The sequence below is a fragment of the Nelumbo lutea genome, chromosome 5 (assembly GCF_056320005.1).
Source record: "Nelumbo lutea isolate HS-2025 chromosome 5, American lotus-T2T, whole genome shotgun sequence".
Lineage (NCBI taxonomy): Eukaryota > Viridiplantae > Streptophyta > Magnoliopsida > Proteales > Nelumbonaceae > Nelumbo > Nelumbo lutea.
Window position 1 is genome coordinate 45,204,057 of NC_142688.1, and position 13,890 is coordinate 45,217,946.

Consider the following 13,890-nt stretch of genomic DNA (forward strand, 5'->3'; position numbering starts at 1 on the left):
GGGGACGAGGGAGGTATGCTTTTTGTTGAGTGAAGAATACTGTGAGTGATTGGGAGAGCCGGCGGTCTCTCGAAGAACCGACCAACTGTTAATGTTCTTCTTTTCTTCAGAATGAATACCTGTTTCTTTTGTTGATGTTCGAGTTGTGTGAATTCTGCTGTGAGTCTGAGAATCGTGTGTAAGTTTCTGGGACATAACAGCTTACTATCTTCTTCGAGGGTGTCAGGTGTTTTCTGTTAAGTTGAAAATGTTATGGGACTAGCTGCCTTTTTCTGTTTTTTGGAGTGTTTGGACGGAGCATAATAGCAGGATTTTCAGAATAAAAGGTCTTCTGTGGTGGAGGTGGCCTGCCAAATTGAATGGACTCTCATTCAGTGTGCTAGTATGTTGAATCAGTTCTTCTGTAGATGTTGGTACTTTCATGTATGACTGGTTATGTATTATTTTTTGTTGAAGATATGTTTTGCTTTATGTACATGCTATACTGGTACGTATTACAATGTATAGCCTTCTGTAAAATTCCCTCTTGTACAGTAATATAATACTTTGTACTACTTATCAAAAAAAATAAAAAATACAGAAGCCAATGTGGGTTAGGCTCACATAACCAGCCCTATAGCTGACAAATCCTAGAGTAAAATTTTATTAAAATTTTAAAAGTATGTACAGAAAACGTATGATTGGAATTAGTACTAGGTATGCTATATACGATGCACGATTCCTGAATTTATATGAACAACAGAACTGCTAGTGTACAGTATCTTAGTATGATATTTGAATGGTTTCTGTTGTTTTTCTGCTTTTAGTTTTTCTTTTTCTGTCCTTCATACAACAAACTTCTAATTCAATTATTACAAACTTGTGTTATCAAAAAGTAGTTTGATAGTGGCTACTTTCTTTTTCTCATTTTCTTTAGTTTTCTGATCAATGATGAGGATATTTGTTAAAAGTTGGCAGAGAAAAGGACAGAAGAAAGGACTATTACCTGAGATATGGAGATATGGTGTATTCAACCACATTACCATACAACGAAAGGAAACCAAACTACATAGGAAGAACAATGCTGCATTATGTAGAGAACACTGATGTGGGCCCCACTGCAGTGGTCCCCACTGTGTTCGTAGGACAGTAGTATTTGTTTCAGTTATAATAGTGTCAGTTTGAGTCAGTTTGCTAATTCAGCTGTCATTTATTTCAATTTTATTTACTTTCTTTATTATGTAAGTACCAAGGGCAGATGTGTCCTAAACATAAACCTATAAATATTAAGAGAGTGGCGGCGGCATATCTGCTAGAATCTGTCCCTCCTTTCAGCAACTTGTGTTCTCTTGCTTCTCTTCTATTCTCTCCCTTTTTCTCTCATCTTCTTTTCTGTTTTACAAACCTAAAACCTTTTAGGATTCAAGACTGATTACAGTCTTGATCTTCTACTTGGTATCAGAGCCTATCTAGGGCTTCTCATGTGTATCTAGTCCAGCCGATCACATGAGAACTAGCTAGGGCTAGAAGCCTTGCAGAAGTTTTTCGGCGGTTGAATCTTGGAGATTACCAGGAGAGGTTAGCAGCAGTTGAAGACTTTCCGCAGCCTGCAGAGAGTTGGTAATCAGGAAGAGGCAACGAAGGTTAGGGTTCAGGTAACCCTAGAAGACAGTACACGAAGGCAGGTAATCAGTAAGTAAGTTTGTTTCTTTAATGATTTTTAGAGATTGCAATCAGCCGAGATAGGTTGGACCTATATAGAAAGAGGGGCCGAACTGTGTTCAAGTTTGCTCTAGGGTTTGGCTTGCCGAACTGTGATTAAGTTTGTGTCTAGGGTTTGATTGTTGGGCCGAACCCTCCTCTTCAAAGGGGATTAGTTTTTAGGGTTTCACAGTGCCCTACGACAAGTCCCACTGGTGCGGACTGCTTGGAGAGTGCAGTTGAGCACTTTAGTGATTTCAGATCACTAATTTTCTTCAAACCTACAGTTGAAACCCTATTTTTGCTTTCACAGTAGTGGGCCCCACAGTAGTGGTTTCAGAGAATAGCATCTCAGATTGATAGGCGATTGATTTCAGATCAGTTTTTGTGTTGGTATTCCTGATCGGATCAGACCAGTTTCAGATCACATTGGTTTTGTGTTGGTATTTCTGATCGGATCAGATCAGTTTCAGATCAGATTAGTTTCGGATCAGCTTTCAGACTTACTTCCTTGACTCTGTTTTCTGGTATAATTGCTCTAATAGTTTGTAGCCACTGAATCTTGATCAAAGATGGAGTTCAAGGGTCAGGGAGATAGTAGTTTTGGAAACCATAATTATGGTAATGTATCTGAAACCGGGTTTCAGATTACAACTATGAGATTTGATGGGTCAAATTATTTGGAGTGGGCACAATCAGCCATGATGGCTATTGGAGGAAGGGAAAACTGGGTTACCTCTTGGGAGATGTGAAAGAACCTTCCAAGGAGGACCCAATATACACCAAGTGGGTTCAAGAGAACTATTTAGTTATGGCATGGTTGTGTAATTCCATGCAGCCACATATCAGTCGAAATTACTTGTGGGCAAAGACAACCAAAGAAATATGGGATGTTGTGAAAGAAACCTATTCCCAACCCCTTAATGTTGCCAGAGCCTATGAACTGAAGTGTGAGGTGAACAACCTTAAACAAGGAGAGAAGCTAGTTTCTGTCTACTTCTCTACCTTGAAATCCTTGTGGCATGAGATTGACCATCTGGAGACCCTTGAGTGGGAGAGTCCCAAAGATGCACAGACTCATAGAAAACAAGTTGAGACGAATAGGGTATTTGAGTTTCTGGCTGGTTTGAATTCAGAATATGACATTGTGCGACAACAGATATTGACAAGAGATAGTGTGACCCTTTCTCAAGCATACTCCTTGGTGCATAGTGAAGGGACCAGGAGGAAAGTTATGATGCAGCCTCAGCCTTCTTTCCCAGCCTTGACAGCTATTAAACCTAAGCCAGGGGGTGACTCAGAAAAGGACCGGAAGAAGGAAGATAAATGGGATCTGGTATGTGAACATTGCAAGAAACCCAAGCACACAAAAGATACTTGTTGGAAGCTACATCCTCACTTGGTCCCAACAAAACTGAGAAATAAGAAGGGTAATGCTCATATGGCTGTGAACACTGATTCAACATCCTCATCAGGTACATCCCTGGAGACTTTAGCTGCTGTTCGGGCTGTCCTCATGCAGTTGGAAAAGGAAGTTGGAAGTTCAACTCAGCCATCCTAGTCCCCATCAGCTCCTGCTACATCTGCATTTGCACATTCAGGTACTCGAGCCTCAGCTTACCATGCTTCAGCTCCAGGTAATACTGATTACTACTGGGTAATAGATTTAGGTGCATCTGACCATATGACTAGCTTGCCATCTTTGTTTACTTCTTATCACTTGTCCTCTGGCCGAGATAGAGTATCCATTGCTGATGGCTCTCTTGTTCCCATTTCGGGCAAGGGGGACATCAAGTTATCGGACACTATCTCTTTATCTTCTGTTTTGCATGTTCCTAAGCTTGATACCAACCTCCTTTCAGTTAGTAGTATTACCAAACACATGAATTGTTCAGTAACATTTTTCCCTGACCGATGTGTTTTTTAGGATTTGGAGACAAGGAAGGTGATTGGAACTGGCCGTGAGACGAACGGGATCTATCTGCTTGGAGAGAGTACCCGACGGGAAGAGTCAGTGGATAAGAAGTCTTTTGTTTTCCAGTTTGTGAGTTCGGTTATGCTTTGGCATAATCAATTAGGTCATTTGTCTTTTAAGTCTTTGAAGAGTCTGTTTCCTGCTTTATTTGAGTCTGTTGAGCTATCAGAGTTGAGGTGTGAGAGTTGTGAGTTTGCCAAACATTGTAGAACCTCTTATTCTTTAAGTAATAAAAGGAGTAATTTCCCTTTTGATATTGTGCATACTGATGTTTGGGGGCCATATCATATCTCTTCTATGGGTGGGTACAGATATTTTCTATTGTTTGTTGATGATCATACCCGGTTTTCTTGGGTATATCTTATGCATTCTCGGGATGAGGTTCCTACTCTAACCCAAAACTTCCATCAGATGATTCTCACTCAGTTTGGAACTAAAATCAAAGTCCTCAGATCTGATAATGCAAAGGAATACTTTGCTCAACCATTGACCTCCTACCTTCGTAGCCATGGAGTTATTCATCAGAGCACTTGCCCTTATACACCACAGCAGAACGGCGTTGCCGAAAGGAAGATAGGCATATCTTGGAGGTGGCTAGAAGCATTATGTTTACCTCCAATGTACCTATTTGCTTCTGGGGTGATGCTATCCTCACGGCAGTTTATCTCATTAATCGAGTTCCTTCCTGGGTCCTTGATATGAGAACCCCCTTTTCCCTTCTTTACCCAGATAAGGAGTTGTTCATTGTTCCCCTTAAAACCTTTGGTTGTACCTGTTTCGTCTAGCTTCTCGGGCCTCATCATTCCAAGTTTGACCCTAAGGCCTCCAAATGCATTTTCCTTGGTTATGCACAAACTCAAAAGGGTTATTGCTGCTAAAATCCGGTTTCAGGGAAACTGTTTGTCTCTATGGATGTCACCTTCTTTGAGGAGACACCCTATTATCCTAGGGTTTCTCCTCAGGGGGAGAGCAGTAAAAGTGGGGCTGTTTTGAGTTTCTTTCCTCAGGGGGAGAGCAGTGAGAGTGGAAGTGGGGCTGTTTTGAGCAGTGAGAGTGGAAGTGGGGCTGTTCCTTTACCTATTCCACTGGGTAATGAAGGTTGTAGTGGTGAGGGTGGTCAAAGGAGCCAGAGTTGAGAGTCTATCACAGGCGATGCAGGCAGGTTGATCCTAGTCTTCGGCAGTCCCGGCCAGATCCAGTTCCTTCTGCGGCTCCAGATTCAGAGCCTACTGAGATACCTCTCGTTGTTGCTACTTCCCCTCTTGTGGATGACCTTGATCTCCCTATTGCCATTCGCAAAGGGAAACGACATTGCACCACTTCTACAGCTCAACATCTCACAGTTCCTATCCTATGATCGTCTATCACCATCTTACCGGTCCTATCTCACTTCCATTGCCGATGTCCCTATTCCAAGAATAGTGCAGAAGGCTTATCGGTTCCAGAATGGAAAGATGCAATGTAAGTCGAAATGGATGCCCTGTTGAAGAATAATACCTGGACACTGGTTGACCCACCAAAAGGAAAGAAACCGGTGGGATGCAGTTGGGTATTCACTGTGAAGCTTAATGCTGATGGCTCTATTGAAAGGTACAAAGCCCGACTGGTTGCAAAGGGATTCACTCAGACTTATGGTATAGACTACTTGGAGACCTTTGCCCCAGTAGCCAAGATGACCACCATTCGAGTTTTGTTATCCCTTGCAGCAAATCATTCTTGGCCCCTGTTTCAGATGGATGTTAAAAATGCCTTTCTGAATGGAGACTTACAAGAAGAGGGTTACATGCAGTTGCCTCTTGGATTCTATGATACAGAGACAGGTAAGAAGGTTTGCCGACTGAACAAGGCATTGTATGGTTTGTAGCAGTCACCTAGAGCCTGGTTTGATAGGTTCAGATTAGCCCTTGGAAGGTTTGGTTATGTACAGGCCCAATCAGATCATACACTATTCATCAAAAGGATGGAGTCCTCTCTGACCCTACTAGCAGTATATGTAGATGATATTGTGGTGACAGGAAATGACAGTCATGAGATTGAGTCTCTCAAGCAGCTCCTTCAAGAGTTTGAGGTAAAAGATCTTGGTGCACTACGGTATTTTTTGGGTATTGAGGTTGCTAGATCCAAGCAAGGGATTTTTATCTCTCAGAAAAAATATGTTCTAGATCTGTTGGCGGAAACTGGAAAGCTGGGTGTTAAGCCGGCCGATACACCCATCGAACAAAATCACAAGATTAGTGCAGAGGGTGGGGACCCTCTTGAGGACAAAGTTATGTTCCAACGGTTGGTTGGAAAGCTTCTATATCTCTGTCTCACTCGGCCGGATATCAGCTATGCAGTTAGTGTTGTCAGCCAGTACATGCACTCCCCTAGAACTTCTCATCTTCTTGTGGCAGAACGAATATTAGCATACTTGAAGAGATGCCCGGGTAGAGGTATATTACTCAAGAACAATAATCACATGAGGGTGGAAGTCTATACAGATGCCGATTGGGCTGGAAGTGTTGATGACAGAAGGTCTACTTCTGGATATTGTGCCCTTGTGGGAGGTAACCTTGTCTCTTGGAGGAGTAAGAAGCAGAGCGTTGTTTCCCGCTCCAGTGCTGAAGCGGAATACATGTCAATGGCTAATGGAGTGGCTGAAATCTTATGGCTGAGGTCACTACTTGAAGAGTTGGGTATTGACTATGAAAAGCCCTTAATGTTGTATTGTGATAATTAGGCAGCTATTAATATAGCCCACAACCCAGTGCAGCATGACAGAACTAAACATATCGAAGTTGATCGACATTTTATGCGAGAAAGAGTTATATCACAAGAAGTGTGTCTTCCGTACATCACATCCAATATGTAGCTCGTGGATATCCTCACCAAGGCTGTACCAAGGAAGAAGTTAGAGACAGACCTATCCAAGTTGGGCATGATAGATATCTACTCCCAACTTGAGGGAGAGTGTAGAGAACACTGATGTGGGCCCCACTGCAGTGGTCCCCACTATGTTCGTAGGACAGCAGTATTTGTTTCAGTTATAGTAGTGTCAGTTTGAGTCAGTTTGCTAATTCAGCTGTTATTTATTTCAGTTTTATTTACTTTCTTTATTATGTAAGTACCAAGGGCCGATGTGTCCTTTCATTATGTACTAAACATAAACCTATAAATATTAAGAGAGTGGCGGCGGCAGATCTGCTAGAATCTGTCCCTCCTTTCAGCAATTTGTGTTCTCTTGCTTCTCTTCTATTCTCTCCCTTTTTCTCTCATCTTCTTTTTTGTTTTACAAACCTAAAACCTTTTAGGATTCAAGACTGATTACAGTCTTGATCTTCTACTCATTACAGCACATCGGATCCCTCCTTTAGTTAATTTACAAGAAATTTGATTTGCTGATCTAGTTTTTGATTAGAAACCAGAATGAGATTTCAGCTTTCTTCTTCTTTTTGAACTTTTTTTTACTGATATTTAGACACTTTGACTTCTTTGTTCTGTACCTGGCTGTTTTGGTTTCAACTTTAATGCATTGGCTCTTTTGGTTTCATGTTGTTTATAAACTTCCAAACTATGCATCTTATTTTACACAGTCTCTGATTTTTATTATGACTTTTGTGCTTTCCTTAGAATTGTCAAGAAGTGGAAAAAGGAGTAGGATACTTCTGGGTGAATCACCCTTGGATGGAGGAAAGAATTTGGCTTCCCGTGTCTTTTGCTGCTGGAAGGTCCATGTAAAGTTGCTACTATATTTCCTTATACTCCTTGAATTGATAAGTGTTGGTCTTTCATCTGTGGAACCTGATTATGAAGGTATAGTCAAATTCTGAAAGATAGAATATGTTATGTATTAGGATCTTATGGTATGCTAATGATTTGGAATTGAGTGGCTCTAACACAGTTCTGATTTTCCCCTTCCCCATCCAAAGATAACATGTATGACACTATTTTCTGTGAGCATGAAGTTAGCACATAAGTGATTTCACCTTTCTCTGCAAGCCAACTGCTGGACCACTGACTTATTGTTTCTTAGTTCAGTCCTGGTTCATGCTACTGGACATCCTTTATGGATCATAATGGGATCCTACACCATCATGAATCCAATAATTACTGAAGCTGTATGGTTGGATTTTTTTTCCTGATAAAGAAGAATTTCTAAAAAAAAGGAAGAAACATGAATAGGATTTAAGATGGCAATTTGTTCCATCCCTGTGGGGTTCCACTCTGCCTCATTCAGTTGGGGTGGGTTTTTTGACCACTGATCAGGTTTGGGGTGGGTTTTAGGGAAACCCAAAACTCTAGGGACCGGGGACAGGGCGGGGATGGTATTTATCCACCCTGCCTAATACATGATATTTCTAAAAGAAAATAAGAAAAAAAATTGCAAATAAATAACCGGTTTAGGGCAGGGCAAATTTGGGGATCCCCATTATGTCACAGAGAGAGAGAGAGAGAGAGAGAGAGAGAGAGAGAGAGAGAGAGAGAGAGAGCAACAGTTTAGTGAGTGTGTCAAAAGTAACTGTTGACATCCAAGAGGATGATATTTATATTACTAGAAGTTCAGGACTGTTATCAGTCTTGAACCCTAATGAATCTCAGGATCGAAGATAAGCAGAAAGAAAGAGGAGAGAAGAGAAAGAGGGAGAAGAAGCAGTAGAACACAAGGGTTGAAAGGAGGAGCAGAAGCATCATCTTCTGCCGCCGCCACTTTAATTAATATTTATAGGTTATGCTCATTACATGGAAAGGACAGATCTGCCCTTAGTCTTTACATAACAAATAGAGCAAAACAAAGACTGAAATAAATAACAACTGAAACAACTAAATGACCAATAGCTAACCCTAGGCAGACTAGAATATCTTCTACCCTATGAACACAGTGGGACCGTAGCTGTGGGGCCCACTTCAGTGTTCTCTACACTCCCCCTCAAGTTGGGAATAAATGTTTATCATTCCCAACTTGGATAGATCTACCTCAAGTGTCGATCAACTTCAATATGTTTAGTCCTGTCTTGTTGCATTGGGTTGTGTACTATATTAATAGCCGCTTGATTATCACAATACAACATCGGGGGCTTCTCATACTCAACACCCAACTCCTCAAGTAGTGATCTCAGCCAAAGAATTTCAGCCACTCCATTAGCCATTGACCTATTCTCAGCTTCAGCACTGGATCGAGAGACAACACTTTGTTTCTTACTCCGCCAAGAAACCAGGTTATCTCCCACAAGAGCACAATATCCAGAGGTAGACCTTCTGTCATCAACACTCCCAGCCCAATCGGCATCTGTATAGACTTCCACCTTCATGTGGTCATTATTCTTGAACAGTATACCTCTACCCGGGCATCTCTTCAAATATGCTAGTATTCTTTCTACTGCTAGAAGGTGTGTGGTTCTAGGAGAATGCATGTACTGACTGATAACACTAACGACATAACTGATGTCTAGTCGGTTAAGGCATAGATATAGGAGCTTTCCAACTAACCACTGGAACATAACTTTGTTTTCAAGCAGCTCTCCACTCTCTGCATTAATCCTGTGGTTCTGTTCAATAGGTGTATCTGCAGGTTTGATACCTAGCTTTCCAGTTTCAGCCAAGAGATCTAACACATATTTCCTCTAAGAGACAAAGATCCCCTGCTTAGATCTAGCAACCTCAATACCCAAAAAATACCGTAGTGTACCAAGATCTTTCACCTCAAACTCTTGATGAAGAAGCTGTTTGAGGGACTCAATCTCATGGTTGTCGTTTCCTGTGACCACAATATCATCAACATAAACTGCAAGTAGTATCAGTGACGATTCCACCCTCTTGATGAATAATGTATGATCTGATTGGGCCTATACATAACCGAACTTCCCAAGTGCTAGTCTGAATTTGTCGAACCAAGCTCTAGGTGACTGCTTCAAACCATACAAAGCCTTATTGAGCCGACAAACTTTCTTACCTGCCTCTGTATCATAGAATCCAGGAGGCAACTGCATGTAGACCTCTTCCTGCAAGTCCCCATTCAGGAAAGTATTCTTAACATCCATTTGGTACAAAGGCCAAGTGTAGCTTGCTGCAAGAGATAATAGAACCCGAATGGTGGTCATCTTGGCTACCGGGGCAAATGTCTCCAAGTAATCTATACCATAAGTTTGAGTGAACCCCTTTGCAACTAGCCGAGCTTTGTACCTCTCAATGGAACCATCCGCATTATGCTTCACAGTAAATACCCACCTGCATCCAACTGGTTTCTTTCCTTTGGGCAAGTCAACTAGCTCCCAGGTATTTTTTTTCAATAGGGCATCCATTTCAACTTGCATTGCACCTCTCCACTCCGGGACTGATAGGGCTTCTTGCACTGTTCTCGGAATAGGGACATCAGCAACAGAGGTGAAATAGGACCTGTAGGAGGGAGATAGACGATCATAGGACAAAAACTGGGAGATGCAGTGGGTTGTAGATGTGGTGCAATGCCGTTTTCCTTTACGGAGGGAAATGGGAAGGTCAAGGTCATCTGCAGAGGGTGAGGTAGCAACAATGGAAGGAGTCTCTGTGGGCCCTGGGACTGTAATATCTGGACTTGGAGCCACATAAGAGATTGTAGCTGGCTGGGACTGCTGATGACCAGGATCAATCTGCCTGCATCGCCTATGATAGACTCTCAACTCCCGATCCCTTTGACCACCCTCGCTACTATAGCCCTCATCATCAACTGGAATAGGTAAGGGAACAACCCCAAAGGTATTAACCCTGTCCTCACTGCACTCCTCCTCCCCCTGAAGAAAAAGACCCAAATCTCCACGCTCACTACTCTCCCCCTGAGGAGAGACCCGAGAAAAGTAGGGTGTCTCCTCAAAGAAAGTGACATCCATGGATACAAACTTTTTCCCTGAGACAGGATCATAACAACAATAACCCTTTTGAGTTTGTGCATAACCAAGAAAGATGCATTTGGAGGCCTTGGGTTGAAACTTGGAGTGATTGGGACCAAGAAGCTGAGCAAAATAGGTACAACCAAATGTCTTGAGGGGAATAGTGAACAACTCCTCATTGGGGTATAGAAGGGAAAAAGGAGGTTTCATATCAAGAACCCGAGAAGGAATCCGATTAATAAGATATACCGCCGTAAGGATCACCCCAGAAGCGAATAGGGACATTGGAGGTAAACATAATACTTCTAGCCACCTCCAATATGTGCCTATTCTTCCTCTCTGCAACCCCATTCTGCTGAGGTGTATGAGGACACATGCTCTGGTGGATAACCCCATTATTAAGGAGGTACGATGCCAATGGCTTAGCAAAGTATTCCTTTGCATTATCAGATCTAAGTACTTTTATCCTGGCATCAAATTGTGTTAGGATCATTTGGTGGAAGTTTTGGGTCAGGACAGGCACCTCATCTCGTGATCGCATAAGATAAACCCATGAAAAACGGGTGTGGTCATCAACAAATAGCAAGAAATACCTATACCCCCCCATAGAAGGAATGTGATATGGCCCCCAAACATCAGTATGCACAATATCAAAAGAACTATTACTCCTTTTATTACTCAATGAATAAGAGTTTCTACAATGTTTAGCCAACTCACAACTTTCACACTTCAACTGAGATGACTCAACAGACTCAAACAAAGTAGGAAACAGACTCTTCAAGGACCGGAAAGATAAATGACCCAATCGGTTATGCCACAACATAACCGGACTCACAACTTGAGAAACAAGTAACTTCTTATCCACTGACTCTTCCCGACGAGAACTCTCCCCGAGCAGATAGATCCCATTCGTCTCACAACCAGTCCCAATCACCTTCTTCGTCTCCATGTCCTGAAAAACACATCGGTCAGGAAAGAAAATTACTGAGCAGTTCAAATGTTTGGTAATGCTACTGACAGAAAGGAGGTTAGTATCCAGTTTAGGAACATGCAAGACAGAGGACAATGATATAGTATTTGACAGTTTGATGTCACCCTTGCTAGAAATAGGGACAAGAGAGCCATCAGCTATAGATGCTTTATCCCTACCAGAAGATAAGTGATAAGTAGTAAACAGAGAGGGCAAGCTGGTCATATGGTCAGATGCACCTGAATCTATTACCCAACACGGTTCAGTAGTACCTGGAGCGGAGGCATGGTAGGCTGAGGCTCGAGTACCTGAGTGTGCAAATGCCAATGTAGCTGGAGCTGATGATGACTGCGGTAACTGAGCTGAACTGCCAACTTCCTTCTCCAATTGTATTAGAGCTGTCCGAACTGCAGCTAAGGTCTCTAATGGTGTGCCTCTCGTGCCAGATGAGGATGCTGAATCAGTAGTCGTAGCCACATGAGCATTACTCCTTTTATTTCTCAACTTTGCCGGGACCAAATGTGGATGCAGCTTCCAACATGTTTCTTTTGTGTGTTTAGGTTTCTTGCAATGCTCACACACCACATCCCTTTTATCTTCCTTCTTTCTGTCCCTCTCTGAATCACCCTCTGTTTTGGGTTTGACAGCTACCAAGGTAGGTGTAAGCGGCTGAGGTTGCATCATGACTTTCCTCCTGGTCTCTTCACTGTGCACTAAGGAGTATGCCTGAGAGAGGGTCACACTATCTCTGGTCAAGATCTGCTGCCTCACAATATCATATTCTGAATTCAGTCCTGCCAGAAACTTAAACACTCTATTTGTCTCAATGTGCTTTCTATATATCTGAGCATCTTTGGGACTCTCCCACTCAAGAGTCTCTAAGTGATCAATCTCATGCCACAGGGATTGCAAGTTAGAGAAATAGACCGACACCGGTTTCTCTCCTTGTTTAAGGGCATTCACCTCACATTTCAACTCATATGCTCTGGCAACATTAAGGGGTTGGGAGTAAGTCTCTTTCATCACATTCCATATCTCCTTGGCTGTCTTTGCCCATAAGTAATTTCGGCTGATATGGGGCTGCATTGAATTACAGAGCCATGTCATAACCAAGTAGTTTTCTTGGACCCACTTGATATACGTAGGGTCTCCCTTGGAAGGTTCTGCTACATCTCCCAAGAGATACCCTACTTTGCCCCTTCCCCCAATAGCCATCATGGCTGATTGGGCCCATTCCAAGTAGTTTGATCCATCAAACTTTACGGTTGTAATCTGAAAACCTGTCTCAGAACCACCACCATAACTGCTGTTCCCAAAACTGCCTTCTGCCTGATTCTTAAGCTCCATTTCAGTCAAGAACCAAAAGTATCAAAGATTATGGTTACTACAGTCAAAACCAGCACTAGAAGTCCCAACAACAGTCACAAAATCAGTGGAGAACCACTCTGTACTCACGATAGATGTGCATGAAATATATATAAGACTGATCTGAAATCAATAACCACACACAACAGCAACAGTCCGAACTGTTTTCACCCCTTCAAAAGTGTTTGAAACCCCAAAAGAAGACTGAAACACAGTTTGAAGGGCAATCTGATATGCTGAAGCCAATTCGAGGTTTTAATCAGTCCTAAGAGCCTTACGGATAAGGTTTGTATTAGGGTTAATATGAAACCCTAAAACTGATCAATGTTGAGGAGAATTCTAGGGTTTTCCGCAGGAATAAGATCACAAGTTTCGGCCTAATACTAGGGTTTGCCGTAGGGATAGGACAAAACCCTAGAGAAACCCTAGAGAATAGAGAGATAAAACCCTAGAGTGGTTCGGCCACCCTTACTGGATAGGTCCAACCTATCTTTTCTGATGTTACTTCTCTCAGAAAGTAAAAAACTTACAGTAGAATGCAGTTTGCTGCCTACCAAGGTTACCCGAACCCTAGCCTTCTCTGATTCTTCCTGATCACCAACTTGCTACAACTGTGATACTTCTTCAAACAACTGCTAATCCTCTGGAGATCTCCAAGAACCAGTCAACGAACTCTGCTTTCTCAGTCTTCCAGCCTTAGATGGTTCTCATGTGGTTGGCTGGACTAGACTCACATGAGAGAACTTGGCTCTGATACCAACTAGAAGTTTAGGACTGTTATCAGTCTTGAACCCTAATGAATCTCAAGATCGAAGATAAGCAGAAAGAAAGAGGAGAGAAGAGAAAGAGGGAGAAGAAGCAGTAGAACACAAGGGTTGAAAGGAGGAGTAGAAGCATCATCTTCTGCCGCCGCCACTTTAATTAATATTTATAGGTTATGCTCATTACATGGAAAGGACAGATCTGCCCTTAGTCTTTACATAACAAATAGAGTAAAACAAAGACTGAAATAAATAACAATTTAAACAACTAAATGACCAATAGCTAACCCTAGGCAG

At 42.2% G+C, this 13,890-nt stretch overlaps 1 protein-coding gene across 1 annotated transcript in view; it reads left to right on the forward strand.

Moving 5' to 3' along the window:
* LOC148852110 (Leucine-rich repeat protein kinase family protein) overlaps positions 1 to 13,890 on the forward strand; it is a 53,951-nt gene that overhangs the window by 8,778 nt on the left and 31,283 nt on the right. Inside the window, exon 2 of the mRNA XM_088945626.1 lies at positions 7,265 to 7,447. Coding sequence (XP_088801752.1) covers positions 7,265 to 7,447 — 183 coding nt within the window. The remainder of the gene's footprint in view (positions 1 to 7,264; positions 7,448 to 13,890) is intronic.